Source organism: Agelaius phoeniceus, chromosome 30 (genome assembly GCF_051311805.1).
Source record: "Agelaius phoeniceus isolate bAgePho1 chromosome 30, bAgePho1.hap1, whole genome shotgun sequence".
NCBI classification, from domain to species: Eukaryota; Metazoa; Chordata; class Aves; order Passeriformes; family Icteridae; genus Agelaius; species Agelaius phoeniceus.
This window is the reverse complement of record NC_135294.1, coordinates 6,192,468-6,209,237: the sequence shown is the minus strand read 5'-3', so window position 1 is coordinate 6,209,237 and position 16,770 is coordinate 6,192,468. Positions and strand designations below refer to the sequence as shown.

Here is a 16,770-nt window from a genome sequence, read left to right as displayed (position 1 = left end):
GGTTTGGCTTGGAAGGGAAGGATTCCTCCCTAATTGACTGATTTCTCCCTAATGGATGATTAATTAACTGGTTAATGGATTATTAATTTCAGAATCCAGGTGATGGCCAGATCCAACCCAGAGTCTTTGGAGCTGCCCAAATCCACAACCCCCAAAAGCCTTTGGGAGCCTCAGCTCCCACCTCGGGGAGTTCCTGGGTTTGTGGGGCACAGGCTCAGATTCCTGCCCCTTTCTTGGCATTTCCTGCCTGTTCCTGGGATTCTTAATGGGATTTCCTGCCCATTCCTTGTGATTCCTGCCCCTTCCTGAGATTCCCTTCCCATTCCTGGGATTCTTCCTGGGATTCCTGCTCCATTCCCCCCTCCAGGCCCCACTGCCTGAGCACTGGTGACAGCGAGCAGGACCTGGCAAAAATCAGGATTTTACCCCAATTCCACAGCCAAGACCCCCCTGTGCTCCCACAGGTGCCCACCCCAAACCCCGGATTTATTTTTATTATTTTTATTTTTATTTTTATTTTTCTGTTTGCATCCCCCCCCCCCCAGGAGCTGAGGGTCGGGGGAAGCTCTCCCCGTGTTTGGGGACAAATCCTGGGGTTTGGGGCCGGCTCCATTGTCCTCTCTCCCCACCACAAAGGGCCTCTGATCCCTGCCAGCCCTGGAGATGCTGCTGGAATATCAATCCTGACCCAGCCCCGCTCACTTTCGCCGAGTCAGTGCTTCCCTGAGCCAGAACTTCTCATATTTTACACAGAAATCCAAGAAAATCTGGGGAAAAAAGGCCCATTCCAGCCAGTGCCTGCAGAGAGGCCACTTTGGCTCAAGCAGCTGCTTTGATTATTTCTTTGTTTTGGGGTTGTTTGGTTGGGGTTTTTTTCTTTCCCTTTCGTGTGGGCTGTTTCTAGGCAAATTCCTTCAAAAGAAAAAAAGCCCAGAGGAGCCACAAAGCTCTGGGAAAGGTCAGGGGCAGACAAAGGAGGAGGGACACGGCTGCTGCTCCTCTGGAATACTGAACACCCCCAAACTCCCCAAAACTCTCTCTAAACACCCCCAAACTCCCCCAAACTCCCCCCAGGACACCAGAACCGGCCGGGCAGGATGGGACCCCGGTCCTGGGAACGCTGAGTGCTGCAGCTGCTGCTCCAGGCACATTTTATTGGAATTTATTTCCTCCTCCATCGCTGCTCGGGGGCGGTTTTGGAGCCGGTGGGATCCCGAGGCCGAGGGGAGCAGCCAAGTGCGCTGCCTGCATGGCTCTGGCACTGAGAATCCCAGGATTTGGGGCTTTTTAGGGCAGAAACAGCCGCTCCAGCCTGTGGGGTGCAGCCCAGAAATTCCCTCTGGGAATTCTGGACAAAGCTGGAGCTGATTGTGGGAGCATTTCCAGCCTGGCTGCGTGGGACGGGGATTCCTTCGGGGTTCTGGTCTTGGCAGTGGGGTTGGAGAATCCCTTGGGATCCAGTTCCTGATGTTGGGAATGGGGAACCTTTTGGGATCCTGTCCTTACCATTGGAAATACCAGGGCATTTCTGGGGACAGTGGGGACGAGGTGTCCTTTGGGACTCGGCTCTTGGCACCAGGGATGGAGAATCCTTTCAGACGCCGCTCCTCAGGTGCCACCGGGCTGGAGCCGGGGTTGGGGAACCCGGAACCTGCCCAGGGACGTTCCTGGAGCATCCCTCGGGATGTTTGGGCGGGGACAACGCGGCTCCCGGAGGTGACGCCTTTGGGGTGCCCAGCCCTGGCACCCGGGCAGGGATCCCGGGGCCGCGATGTCCTCAGGGATGCGGGTTCCGGGCTGACCCCGGTGGAGGGAGGGAGGGACGGGGGTCCCCAGGGAGGGAGGGGTGACCCCAGGGAGGGACGGGGGTCCCCAGGGAGGGAGGGGGCGTCCCCCGCGCTGCCACCCCCGGCCCCGCCCGCGCCCCTCCCCGTCCCGCCCCGCCCCGCCCAGGGGCGGCCTCCGGGGCACCGGCTGCGAGCGGAGCGGCACCGGCACCGGCACCGGGTGAGTGCGGGCGGGATGGGGCATCACCCTCACCCCCATCCCCATCCTCATCCTCATCCCCATCCTCATCCCCATCCCCATCCCGCTCTCCATCCCCATCCCCGTCCCCCGCGCCGGGAGCGGCCCCGGGGCTGAGCCGCGCCCCCCCCGCCGCAGTCGGGAGCTCAGGGAAAACCTCCGGGATCCCCGGGATCCGTGCCCCAGCCCCGGTGTCACCGCAGCCCCCCCCGAGCGCCCCCAGCATCGCCCCCCGAGCGGGGCTGGAGCGGCCGCGCTTCCCTGCCCGGGCTCGGCACCTTCGCTCCCCGTCCCGCCCGCGCTGTCCCGGGGCCCGCCCGCAGCCCCTGGCGGCCGCCGGCTCCTCCCGAGGGCTTCACCCGAGCGCGGCCCCGCTGTCCCCGGGTGACCCGAGCCCCTCCCGCGGCCCCTCCGCGGGCGCTGAGCGCTCCCTCCTTCCCCTGTGCCCCGCAGGACGGAGCGGCCGGGCCGGAGAACAATAGCGGCGCTGGGAACAATGGAGCGGCCGCCGCTCCCCGCTTAGGGATGCGGGCCGGGGCAGCGCTCCCAGCCCGGGAGTAGCGCAGGAACCGCGGCCAGCGCAGGATCCGCGCCTCGGGGTGAGCGCTCGGCTCGGTGCCCGCTCCGCCCGTGCCCCGGCGCCGCCTCCGGGCGATGCTCGGGCAGCGGAGCGGCCTCGGGCCGGGGAAGGGCGGCCGGGGCTGCGGGGAGGGAGCATCGCGGCCTCTCCGGGGATGGGATATTCCCACAATGCTCGGCTGCGCCAGATCCGCGCCTCCCGCCCCATGCCGGGGATGCTGCCGGGGTGGGGTGGGACTGAAGCAGCAGAAACCCCCAAAAGGGGCCGATTTCTCTGCAGGAGCAGGGAAGAACATCGCTCTCCTGCTAAAAACGCGGTTTTGGAACGGTGGCGGGGTGGTTGGCTACTTTTTTCCTTGTTTTGTTGTGTTGGAGCCGGGCAGGAGCTGCGCGGATGCGGCCGGGCTGGGCTGCGGGGGTGCGGGCCGGGCTTTAGGGGGGCTGGTTTGGGGTGGGGAACAAGAGGAGGCAGAGAGGGCCCGAACCCTCCTCGGTTTGCCCCGGAGCTGCGCTAAAAGCGCTTTGCAAAGCGCCCAGAGAGGCTCGGGCCGGGCAGGGCAGGGCGGAACCGCGGCAGCTCCGAGCGGGAAACTGAGGCACGGGGGTGCCGGGAGCTGAGCCGGCCCCAAAGGGCCAGGGTTGAGCAATGCCGCGACTTCCACTTGGCCGGCGCTGTGATCTGGGTGATTCCCAGCATTTCCCCGGTGGTTCCCAGCCTTTTTTTGGTGATTCCCAGCTTTTCCCGGGTTATCCCAGCCTTTCCCGGGTTATCCCAGCCTCTCCCGGGTTATCCCAGCTTTTCTGGGTGATTCTCAGCTTTTCCCGGCTGATTCACAGCATTTCGCGGGTGATTTGCAGCATTTCCCCGGTGATTCCCAGCCTTTCCCGGGTTATCCCAGCATTTCCCGGGTTATCCCAGCCTCTCCCGGTCCCGGAGCCGCCTCTCCCCTCCGCTCCCATCCTGGTTTTCTCTGCAGACCCAAAAAAGGAAGAATTTGCCCCTTTCCTGAGCGCTAGGAAGGGGATGTGATGACGGAGGCCAAGGTGGCAGAGCCGGGGCGTAAACAGGAAACTCCTCGGCCCGGGAGGATGAACCTGCACCTTGGAGCTCCCCTTCCATCCCCAACACGGGACTTTTCTTATGGCTCCTGCTCACCCCCGTGTCCCCTTCGAGGGAATTGGGATTTTGGGAATTGGCATTGACCCCTGGGCATCTCCAGGATGCCCTGGAAAAAAAGCTCCGAGTGGTACCAAGGGCTCCACCCTGGGCTCTGCTGCTCCAGGAGGGGTTTTTCCTCTCACTTTTGTGGTTTTGCTGCTCCAAAAGGGCTCTTTTCACTCCCTTTCATGATTCTGCTGCTCTATGAGGGTTTTTTCCCACTCCCTTTGGTGTTTTTGCTGCTCCAGAAAGGTTTTTTCCACTCCCTCTCATGATTCTGCTGCTCCAGGAGGGTTCATTCCACTCCTTTTGCTCTTTTTGCTGCTCTAGGAGGGTCCTTTTCACTGCCTTTGCTTTTTTTGCTGCTCCAGGAGGGTTTTTTCCACTCACTTTGGTGTTTTTGCTGCTCCAGGAGGGTTCTTTCCCCTCACTTTGGTGTTTTTGCTGCTCCAGGAGGGGATTTTTGGGGTTTTTTTCACTCCTTTTGGTGTTTTTGGCACCATTTTCAGATCTGCCGTGTCCTTTAATCCCCCTTGAACCTCCCCAGAGCTTTTCCTCCCTTGCCAGGGGGCCCCCACCAGGGGATGCCCCTTCAGCCACTCCTGCACCCACAGCTGGAACCCCAAATTTGGGACCCCACACTCAGCTGCTGCCCCAAAACCCCATGGATTTATCCCAAACCCTTGAGCCAGCTGCAAAATCCCCTCCTGGTACCATTTTTGGTGGATAAATGGGATTATTCCTGTGGGAGGATGGATGGAGGTGGCTGCAGGAGGAAGGGCGGTGCCAGATTTTGCTGAATTTTGCCAAATTTCACCGAATTTTACCAAAATACTCAGGCAGCTCCTCAGGAAACCCAAAGCTTTGTCAGCTCTTCTGCAATTTTTCTTCTCCTTCTGCTTTTTCTCTGAGCCCCAGGGCTGGGCTGGGCCGATTTCCTGCCCTTCCCCTCCTGACACTGAGGAGTTTTTGCTGTTGAAAATCAGTTTTTATCCCGACGTGTGGGATGGAGCCCCCAGGATTGCTGCCCTGCAGGAGCCTCAGGGTTTGGGTTCGTCCCCTGACAGGTTTTACTGCCCTGGCCTGGATTTTGGGGTGAATTTGGGGTTTTCCTTTCAGGAAAAGGAGGATTTGTGTCCCAGGGGGCTGGGAGGAAGCACATGGAGAGCAGGGAGGTGGAGGAAATCAGAGCCTTGAGGAGCAAATGCTTTTTGCTCGCCTCAGTTTCTCTTCCAGGAGAAGGGGAGGGAGGGAAAAGACCCTGAAAAATGAAATTTTTCCATCCAAGGAAAAGCATGACCCCAAAAACTCTTTTTTCACCATTTAACACCTCCCAGTCCCCCATTCTGAGGCCTCTTTGAGGGCTGATTTCCAAACTGAGCATCCCAAGGGCTTCACCCCAAACCCCACCTCAATTCCACCCTGCAGCCCCCAAAAATCCCCTGAGCTCTGAGCCAGGGCCCATCCCAGGTGGGATTTGGGGTTCCCAAGGGTTTGTGTGGCCCCGAAACCCGGCTGGGATCGTAAAAACCTGGAGGATCAGCCCAGAATTTCTGCCTGCCTGGAAATCCATCCCTGGCACGGCCCCGGGGAGCAGCCGCCGCTCCCGGCCCTGCGCCTTTGAGCTCTGGGGGTGAAAAAGGGAAAAACCTCGGGAAAAAGGAAAAATTCCCAGTGCCCCTCCCTGCGGCGGCCCGGGCCTCGCTGCTGGGACACCCGGGGTGCTGCGAATGCAAATTCAGCGTCAGGAGAGAAAGGAGATCTCGGCGGGGATTAAATTTTCAGTGAGTTCGGGCGCCTCTGTCCTTATCTGATCTCCCTCGTTCCCCGAGGAGCCGCCGAGCCCCGCCCGCCCCTCCGAGCCTTTTCCAGGCCCTGGGGGTTTATTCGTGTTCCATCAGTTAGTTCGTTTTAGGTTTAGTTTTTATCTATTTATTTATTATATTTCTTTAGATTATATTTATTTTCTTCTTATTTTTTAAATTTTATTTATTTTTACCTTTAGTTTTTCATTTCCTATTTATTTTAAAGTTTATTATTCATTTATTTAAAGTTTATTTTATTATTTTATTATTTTATAGTATTTTGAATTTTAATTTTAATTGCTTTTGATTATTTATTATTTTTATTATCTTCAATTTTTATTCTTACTTTCATTCTTATTTTTGATTCCTTTTCATTGCTTTTTATTTTGTAACTTATTTTATTTTCATTTTTAATTGGTTTTATATTTAGTTTTAGCTTTACTTTTATTTTTACTTTTATCTCCACTATATGTATATATTTATACTTATAAAATATATTTATGTTTATACTTTTATTTTTATTTCCATTTTTATTTTTTGTATTTCCATTTTTATTCTTTATTTTTATTTCCATTTTTATTTCAATTTTTATTTTTTATTTTTATTTCCATTATATGTATATATTTATACTTATACAATATATTTATACTTATACTTTTATTTTTATTTCCTTTTTTTTTAATTTCCATTTTTATTTCCTTTTTTATTTTTAATTTCCATTTTTATTTCCATTTCTATTTTTTATTTTTCTTTCCATTTTTATATTCATTTTTATTTTTTATTTTTATTTCCATTTTAATTTTTTTATTTTTCTCCCCCAGGGAGGGTGGCTGGCTTGGCTCTCCTGACCCCGCCGTGTCCCCCCCAGCCCGGTCCCCCCATGCCCGCCCGGCCCCACCATGGAGCTCAGCAGTGCAGGGGGCGCCGTGCCCTGCGGGAAGGACAAATTCATCTCCAGGTACCGGGACAGGGGGGACACGGTGGGACATGGGCGGGGACACGGGGCTGACATGGGCGGGGACACGGGGGTGACACAGTGGGACATGGGTGGGGACACGGGGGACATGGGGGGACATGGGCGGGGACACGGGGGGACATGGGCGGGGACACGGGGCTGACATAGGGCTGGGGCATTCCTGGTGTTCAGGGGATATGGGATGTGGGATATGGGATGGGATACGGGTTAAGGGATGTGGGATTTGAGATGTGGGATGTGGGATCTGGGATGAATTTGGGATGGATTTGGGATGTGGGATCTGGGATATGGGATGGATGTGGGATATGGGATATGGGATATGGGATATGGGATATGGGATATGGGATACGGGATTTGGGATATGGGACATGGGATGGATGTGGGATATGGGATGGTTTTGGGATATGGGATATGGGATTTGGGATATGGGGTGTGGGATGTGGGATTTGGGATATGGGATGTGGGATAGGGGATGGCTTAGCTGGAACCTGAAATGGGGAATGTGGTGTGGAATGTGTTATCTGGAAGCTAAAATATACAATATCTAACAATATCTAACAGTATATAACAATATATACAATATATAACAATATCTACAATCCATATATTGCATTGTATATATACAATATCTACCAATATCTACAATATATAACAACATCATAGAATGTGTAATATATAACAATGTATCATAATATCTAACAATATATACTATAAATATATATAGTATTGTATATATACAATATCTACCAATATATAACAACACCATAGGATGTGTAATGTATAACAATGTATCACAATATCTAACAATACATACTATAAATATATATATTGTATTGTATATATACAATATCTACCAATATCTACAATATATAACAACACCATAGAACGTGTAATATATAACAATGTATCACAATATCTACCAATATATGCTATAAATATAGATATAGTATTGTATATATACAATATCTACCAATATACAACAATATCTACCAGTAAATACAATATATAACCACAGATAACAACACTACCTGATGTAGAACACATAATAATACATGCAATATATAACATCAATGTATAATGTGTAATACATAACAATATCTGACAATCCCCACGATTTGCACTGGTTTTGCCCCTTTTATTTTGTTTTTCTCCCCACGTTGCCCCTCAGAGCTTTGTTCTGAGCTGGAGGAGGCCGGCGTGGCCCCCTCGCCTGTGACCCCTCGTGACTCCAGCGTGACCCCCCAGGAATCATCTGATAAAATCATTTGGTGTTCGCCTCGTGACCAACTGCCCCGAGCTCCTTTGGGGTTCCTTGTGCCTTTCAGGGACATTTATGGGGGACACCCTCACAGGGAGCTTCTCCCCCTAATCGTGGCTGCAAAAGGTTGGGCCCCCAGCAAAACCTTCGATAAGGGAGGAGGAAAAAGACCCAAATCTGCCTCAAATAAACCCAGCAGCACAGAGGGTTCCTCAGCCAGGGCAGCAATTCCTGCTTTTCCTGTAGCATCTCAGGGGTCACTGGTGGTGCCTGCAGCATCTCCCCCCTCACCCCAAACCCCATCTCAGCCCCTTTTTTCCCATTTTTTAATTTTTCCCCCCAGGAATGAGCTGCTCCTGCACCTCAAGACCTACAACATCTACTACGAGGGGCAGAACCTGCAGCTGCGGCACCGGGAGGTGAGAGAGGAGGGGACTGGGGGGCACAGCAGGGAATCCAGGGCTCCAACAGCTCCTCTGGGAACTCCAAATTTATATTATACATATAATATTTCTATTATAATTTTATATATATATATATATGTAATTTGCATTCACATTATATATATTTTTTTTTTTTTTTTTTTACATATAAATCTTTATATTATATATAAAATCCTTATATATATACAATCTGCATTTGGATTTATATATATATAATCTTTATATTATATATGTAATTTGCATCCAGATTATATAGATATATAAATTTATATATATATAAATTTACCATAGATATAATATATATTTACATTGCTTTATGTATCTAAAAGATTTAAATTATATCTATAAAATCTGCATTCAAATTATATGTACATATCTGAGTTTTTTAATATGATATGTAAACCTTTATATTATATATAAATGCTTATATTATATATAGAAAATCCTTATATTATATATAGAAAATCCTTATATTATATGTATAAAATCCTTATGTTGTATGCATAAAATCCTTATAGTCTATGTATATAATCCATATATTCTATGTATAAAATCCTCATATTCTACATATAAAATTCCCATGTTCTGTGTGTAAAATTCCCGTGTTCTGTGTGTGAATGTGGCTGCAGGAGGAAGGGGAGCTGATCGTGGAGGGGCTGCTGAACATCTCGTGGGGGCTGCGCCGCCCCATCCGCCTGCAGATGCAGGACGACAACCAACGCATCCGCCCGCCACCCTCCTCCTCCTCCTGGCACTCGGGCTGCAACCTGGGCGCCCACGGGTGAGTGAGGGCAGAGACAGCCCCAAAACACAGCCCTGAAAACACAGACCCAAAAGCACAGACCCAAAAGTACTGACCTGAAAAATACAGACCCAAAAATACAGGCCTGAAAAACACAGACCCAAAAGTACAGACCTGAAAAATACAGACCTAAAAAACACGGCCCTGAAAAAACACAGCCCCAAAAATACGCAGCCCCAAAAACGGGCAGGCAGCCCCCAAAAAACGCAGCCCTGAAAAACACAGCCCTGAAAATACAGACCTAAAAAACACAGCCCCAAAAAACAGCCCTAAAAGACACAGCCCTAAAAATACAGACCTAAAAAACACAGCCTTGAAAAACACAGCCCCAATAAACACAGCCCCTAAAAAACACAGCCCCAATAAACACAGCCCTAAAAAACACAGCCCTAAAAATACAGACCTAAAAAACACAGCCCCAAAAAACACAGCCCTAAAAAACACAGCCCCAAAAATACACAGCCCCAGAAATGGGCAGGCAGCCCCAAAAACACAGACACAAAAATACACAGCTCCAAAACCACACACAGACAACCCAAAACCATTGAGCCCCAAGACCACACGGCCCCAAAAACCACAGAGACAGCCCCAAAACCACACAAACAGCCCAAAACCTCCCTCCAGCCTGTCAGGATGTACAGGTTGTACCCCTGGGCAAGGCACCCCAGGACAGAGACCCAGGACAGGCCACCCACCCCCTCTGTCCCCCCCAGGTCTGTGCTGAAGCCCAGCACCCTGCCGGACATCCAGGTGACAGATGTGGACGCTGCCGCCCGCACGGAGAATCCTGGGAATGGCACAGGTGAGCCGGGCTGGGATCCACCAGCATTGGATCCACCAGGATCAGTCCTGGGGCTCAGATCCACCAGGTTTGGATCCAGCAGGATCAGTCCTGGGGCTCTCCTGGGGCTCAGATCCACCAGGTTTGGATCCAGCAGGATCAGTCCTGGGGCTCTCCTGGGGCTCAGATCCACCAGCTTTGGATCCAGCAGGATTGGACTTGGATCCACCGGGATTGGATCCACTGGGATCGGTGCTGGGGCTCAAATCCACGGGGAGTAGTCCCAGGGCTTGGATCCACCGGGATTGGGTCCACCAGGATCAGTCCCAGGGCTCTGCTGGGGCTCAGGAGTGGTCCTGGGGCTCGGCCTGGGGTCAGTCCTACGGCTCAGATCCCCTGGGACTGAAGGTGTCGTGCAGCCCCCAGGGCGGCAGAGGAGGCCCCGCAGCTGATGAGGACCCGCAGCGACGTCGGCGTCCGGCCCCGCGGCAGCGCCCGCACGGCCGGGGAGCAGCGGCGGCTGCGGCGGCACCGCTTCTCCATCAACGGCCACTTCTACAACCACAAGGTGAGCCCGGGGGTCACCGTCTGCCCTCACGGGTGGGTTTGTGGTGGTGAGTGATCTCAGAGTGCAAAAAGAATCGTCATGGCACAGGGTGATGGTTCTGGGGTGATCTCAGAGTGCAAAAAGAATCGTCATGGTACAGGGTGATGGTTCTGGGGTGATCTCAGAGTGCAAAAAGAACCGACACGGCACAAGGGGGTTTGCAGTGACTATCAAAACAAATGTACCTTTATTGAATAACTACAGCCAAATGTGTTGGGGAGGAACTGGGGGAAAAGGGGAAAAATAAGGAAAAGAGGGAGAAAGAAAGAAAGGTGTGTAGGTACCAAACGTAGAACGGTGGAGTCCTTCGGTGTCCAGCCGATGGAGTTCACCAGGTGACGTCCAGGGAGATCTCAGGGGTGCAGCCCATCTGGACTCTAACTGTACTCATTATTGGTGGAGGAAGGGGATGAATCTTGAAGCCGTATCAAAGGTAGCCTATTGTACTTTTGGGGGAAAGAATGGTGTTTAGAGAAGGGTGCACACAGTCCATGTTCTCAGCAGTGGGTGAGAACCATTGTCTTCATGGCCCACTGCTCATACCTGCAATACCCATCTGGCTTTGGTCAGCTTGCCTCCCCCACACCTCCCTGGGTCGGGGGCTTCAGTCCCAGTCCTTGGAAGGAGTGGGGAGGGGGCCTTTACACACAGGGCTTTCATGTCGTGGTTTTTGATGGAGAGGGGCCTTCTCACACAGGGCTTTCATGTCGTGGTTTTTGATGGAAAGAGACCTTTTCACATAGGGCTTTCATGTCGTGGTTTTTGATGGAGAGGGGCCTTCTCGCACAGGGCTTTCATGTCGTGGTTTTTGATGGAAAGAGACCTTCTCACACAGGGCTTTCATGTCGTGGTTTTTGATGGAAGGGCTCCTTACATCTCAGTTTGTCTGTCATAAACAAGTGAGAGGGGTCTTCTGTGGGGAACCACCCAGAACTCAGGAGAAGCCCAGCCAGGCCGAGAGGTGGGACAGCTCCCAGGGCTATCATTGCAGAGAGATCAAGGTGTCCCCTCCTTGTTTCCATGGGGCTCAGTGTAGCACGCAGCAAACACCCCTGTAACAGCAGCTTAGCAATGTGCTGAGTCTCAGGGCCCTTGCTGTGTAACTTTCTCCAGCAGGGCCAGAGAGCCCAGAGATTTCAGGCGGGGTCTTTTCTTCAGTGGTCCCCAATGAGGATTGTGAGGCAAAAATGAGAGGAGCTTCGGACAGAGCCTCACACCGGGCTCCAGGGGGGCTCCAGGGGGTCTGGGGGATGCAGGGGGTCCTGGCAGGGCTCTCAGTGCCCGCTGTGCCCCGCAGACCTCGGTGTTCACGCCCGCCTACGGCTCCGTCACCAACGTGCGCATCAACAGCACCATGACCACGCCCCAGGTGCTCAAACTGCTGCTCAACAAATTCAAGGTATGGGCATCACCCCTCACTCAGTGCTCTGGGTGCTGCTTGTGTTGTGGATAAAATGAATTAAAATGTTTTATAGGTTATATGTATAATATCTGCATGCAGATTTTTTATCTATCTATCTATCTATCCATCTATCTATCTATCTATCTATCTATCTATCTATCTATCATCTATCCATATACATATATATAAAGTATTATCTATTTGTATTCATATTTTAATATTTTTAGATTTTATTACTCTATATATCTATTTATATAGTTTATATTTATATTCATACTCATATAGTTTATAAATCTTTATATTAGATACATGTAATTTGCATTCAGATTATATAAATATGAATTTTAATATAAATCTTTATATTATATATAAAATATTTATATTACATGCGTAAAATCAGCATTCACATTATATATAATGTATATATGTATACATACACACACACATACACATATGTGTATATATATATATAAAAATATAAAAATCTATACCCTATATATATATAAATATAAATATAAATCTATATATCTATACATAGACTATACCAGGGCAGAACCTGTCCCTTTACCAGAGCTTTGTGTCTCCCCCCAGATCGAGAACTCAGCAGAGGAGTTTGCTCTGTACATGGTGCACACGAGCGGAGGTGAGTGCCCCAAATCCCCTGGCTGTGAGCGCCCCAAACCCCCAGATGGGAGTGCCCCAAATTATTTCAGACATGAGTGCCCCAAATCCCCTGGCAGGAGTGCCCCAAATCCCCACGGTGCTGCCACTTCAGCCCTGGTGCTGCCCAGGCACTGCCAGTTCCACCCAGACACTGCCAGTACCACCCTGGCACTGCTGGTACTGCTCTGGCACTGCTGGTACTGCTCTGGCACTGCTGGTACCTCATGGGCACTGCTGGTACCACTCTGGCACTGCTGGTACTGCTCTGGCACTGCTGGTACCTCATGGGCAGTGCCGGTACCACCCTGGCACTGCTGGTACCACCCTGGCACTGCTCTGGCACTGCTGGTACCACCCTGGCACTGCCGGTACCACCCTGGCGGTGCCGGTACCACCCTGGCAGTGCCAGTACCACCCTGGCACTGCCGGTACCGCCCTGGCACTGCCGGTACCGCCCTGGCAGTGCCAGTACCACCCTGGCACTGCTGGTACCGCCCTGGCAGTGCCAGTACCACCCTGGCACTGCTGGTACCACTCTGGCACTGCTGGTACCACCCTGGCACTGCTCTGGCACTGCCAGTACCATCTGGGCACTGCTGGTACCACCCTGGCAGTGCCGGTACCACCCTGGCACTGCTCTGGCAATGCCGGTACCACCCTGGCAGTGCCGGTACCCGCCCTGGCAGTGCCAGTACCACCCTGGCAGTGCCGGTACCTCATGGGCGGTGCCGGTACCACCCTGGCACTGCCGGTACCACCCTTGCACTGCTGGTACCACCCTGGCGGTGCTGGTACCGCCCTGGCAGTGCCAGTACCACCCTGGCAGTGCCGGTACCACCCTGGCGGTGCCGGTACCACCCTGGCAGTGCCGGTACCACCCTGGCACTGCTCTGGCACTGCTGGTACCGCCCTGGAGGTGCCGGTACCGCCCTGGCAGTGCCGGTACCACCCTGGCACTGCTGGTACCACCCTGGCGGTGCCGGTACCGCCCTGGCGGTGCCAGTACCACCCTGGCGGTGCCGGTACCACCCTGGCAGTGCTGGTACCACCCTGGCCGTGCCGGTACCACCCTGGCGGTGCCGGTGCCCGTCCGGTGCCAAGGCCGCGGCTGTGTTGTCCCTGCAGAGAAGCAGCGCCTGCGCGGCAGCGATTTCCCGCTGCTGGCCCGCGTGCTGCAGGGCCCCTGCGAGCAGGTGTCCAAGGTGTTCCTCATGGAGAAGGACCAGGTGGAGGAGGTCACCTACGATGTGAGTGCGGCCCGGGGCTGCGGGGGGAGATCTGGGGTGTTTGGGGGTCGGGGCGTCACAGGTTTGGGTGGGGGGGACCCCAAATCCCAGCCAGGGCCACCCCTGCCATGGCAGGGACACCTCCCCTGTCCCAGGCGGCTCCAAGCCCTGCCCAGCCTGGCCTGGGGCACTGCCATGGATCCTGGGATGGCTTTTTTGGGAATTCTGTGCCAGCCCCGCCTCGCCCCCACAGGGGAGGGCTGATCCCCAATGAACAGAGACACCCTGGGGCTGCAGGAGCTGCTCTGTCCACGAAAACTCCTGATCCCCCAGGAAATTCCCCAGAGCATTCCCAGTGTGTTCCCAGAGCATTCCCAGTGCGTTCCCAGTGTGTTCCCAGTGCGTTCCCAGTGCATTTCCAGTGTGTTCCCAGTACATTCCCAGTACATTCCCAGTGTATTCCCAGTGCATTCCCAGTGCATTCCCAGAGCATTCCCAGTGCATTCCCAGTACATTCCCAGTACATTCCCAGTACATTCCCAGCACATTCCCAGTGCATTCCCAGTGCGTTCCCAGCCCTGCTCACAGAACAGGGATTTCCCAGGAATTGTTTTTCCCCCTGCTGGGAGCAGCTCCCTTGTGCCATCTGCCGGCTCTGCTCTGAAATCCCAAATCCCGCCCCAAACCCGGCACTTTTGGGGTGAATTTGGGGTTAAGCAGCTCTGAGGCTTTGACACTCAGACAGAGCCACCTCCAGCACCCAGTGGGTGAATCAAAATAAATAAATAAAATAAATAAACCTTAGACGGTTCTTTTTCCCATAATTATCCACTTGTTTGCACGAGCTGATGCTCACAAACATCATTTTTATTTTTAGGGTTTGCTGTAAAATGCTGGGGTCTTTAGTGAAATCTGAGGAGATGCTGGGGAGTGGGCGATTTCCTCCCCCTCTTCACCATCTCCTGCCGCTCCTCTCCCACCCAGGTCGCCCAGTACATCAAATTTGAGATGCCCATCCTCAGGAGCTTCATCCAGAAGCTGGAGGAGGAGGAGGACCGGGAAGTGAAGAAGCTGAAGCACAAGTACGCGGGGCTGGGGGGAAGAACATCCCAAAAAAACCCCATCTGTGCATCCCTGGGATGCTCCAGCACTGGGATTTTCCCTGCCTGGTGATCCCTAAGTTTGGGGAAGCAGAGAGGGGGGGGAAATAGGAGGGGAAAATCCTCATTTTTGGGATTTTTGTGGGATTTGATTTCTGTGCCTCCCCAGGTACTCCATCCTGCGGCTGATGATCGAGCAGAGGCTGGAGGAGATCTGCGAGGGCCCCACGGCCATGTGAGCGTCCCTGGGATGTGCTGCACCAAATCCCAACCCCAAAACGCTCCTGGTGCCCACCTGGACGGCCCCAGCCCCGAGCCAAACCCCCCTCCCAAACTCCATCCCCTCAAAGTCCTCGGGGGGCTCCTCCCAGGAAGGCTCTGGATGGTGGCAGCTTCAGCCAAAACCTCAAATCCCTGCAAAACACGGGGAAAAAAACAAAAAAATGAGAAAAAAGAGAGGAAATCTCTGAGCAGCAGCAAGGAGAGGCTGCCAGGATTGCAGAGCTGGAATTTGGGGGGGCTCAGGTTGGAAATGCCCACGTGGCTCCCTGGGAGGGTCCTGCTGCTCGGCAGCAACGGAGCACAGAAAAATTCCTCTTTTTGTTTCAGAGAAAAGCACATTCCTGCCCTATCACCGCAATAATTCCCCGGTGTTGGGAGGATTTTGTAAATCCCAGGGGTTGGCTGAGATTTTGGGGGGGTTTCACCCTGACCTGGGGGCTCATGGGTGCATTTCCAGCCCAGGAGAAAATCCCATTTTCCCCCCAAAGCTGCAGCCACGGCGTGGCCCCTCCGTCCCCCCTGTAATTTGCACTAATATTTCAGGATTTTGAAGAAAACCACAATGTCAAACCTCTCTGGTAGCTGTAAATGCCAAAAAACCACAAAAACAAACGGCAGAGGGCCTTGAGCATCTCGAGGGGTCTGGATGGGAAAGGGGGAGAGGCAGGAGGAGGGGGAGGCAGAAATAAAGAGGATTTTGTTTTCCAAATCCATTTTCTAGCCAGGAAATGATCCTGGTGAAACCAGGACAGCACCAGCTGGAAAAAACCTCTTTCCTCCCAGGCTAAACCAGCAATACCCATTTCATACCTCGATGTGAATTAACCTCTGACTTTCTTCTCCCTTCCCTTTGAGTTTTTGCAATGCATCTTTGTAATATTTTTTTTTTTTTTTAATTTTTAAATTTTAATTTTAATTTTAATGGTACCTTTTCCACCTTTAACTCACATTGGGGAAAGTGTTGTACAGCGAGAGGAGCTTTGGATGTGTTTGAAGGATGATTGTGGCACTGCTGCGTGGATTAACAAGGAAATAAAATAAAATAAAATGAAATAAAATAAAATAAAATAAAATATGTAGCAACTTCATGCAGAATGAAACCCCCTGAGTCAGAGCCTGGCTTTGTCCAAAAGAAATGGCTTTTTGTGAATAGAAATGCCATGGAAATGAGTAAAAAATGAGAGTAAATCCTGAATCCACTGCCTGAGTGCCAGTGGAGGAGTTCCCCAAGGAGAAATGTTCTCACCTTCCAGATTTACAGATTCCCACCTAAATTTCTGGAGGATTTTTGGGGTATATTGGGCTAGTTTAGGGCTGGCTTGTCCAGAATAAATCACTTTTTGTGGCTAGAAACGCCATGGAAATGGGTAAAAAATGGGATGATAGGAAAGAGTCAAATCCCAAGGGAGAAGTTCCCCAAGGAGAAGCGCTCCCACTTTCCAGATTTAAACTCCCACCTGAATTTCTGGAGGATTTTTTGGGGAAATCTGGGCTGGTTTAAGGTGTGGCTTGTCCAGAATGAATCCCTTTTTGTGGCTAGAAATGCCATGGAAATGGGTAAAAAATGGGATGATAGGAAAGAGTCAAATCCCAGGGGAGAAGTTCCCCAAGGAGAAGCGCTCCCACTTTCCAGATTTAAACTCCCACCTGAATTTCTGGAGG

The 16,770-nt window shown here is 51.9% G+C and overlaps 1 protein-coding gene across 1 annotated transcript; it reads left to right on the top strand.

Annotated features, from left to right (window-relative positions):
• The first annotated feature begins 1,860 nt into the window (after positions 1-1,860).
• Positions 1,861-16,208, top strand: RASSF2 (Ras association domain family member 2). The gene is made up of 12 exons (XM_077191713.1): positions 1,861-2,007; positions 2,479-2,625; positions 6,390-6,526; positions 8,146-8,221; positions 8,875-9,026; positions 9,761-9,849; positions 10,248-10,396; positions 11,733-11,834; positions 12,429-12,480; positions 13,626-13,747; positions 14,711-14,808; positions 14,996-16,208. Exons 3-12 carry the CDS (start codon positions 6,468-6,470, stop codon positions 15,063-15,065), a joined length of 969 nt encoding a protein of 322 aa, XP_077047828.1. The 5' UTR covers positions 1,861-2,007; positions 2,479-2,625; positions 6,390-6,467; the 3' UTR covers positions 15,066-16,208.
• Positions 16,209-16,770: the final 562 nt, after the last annotated feature.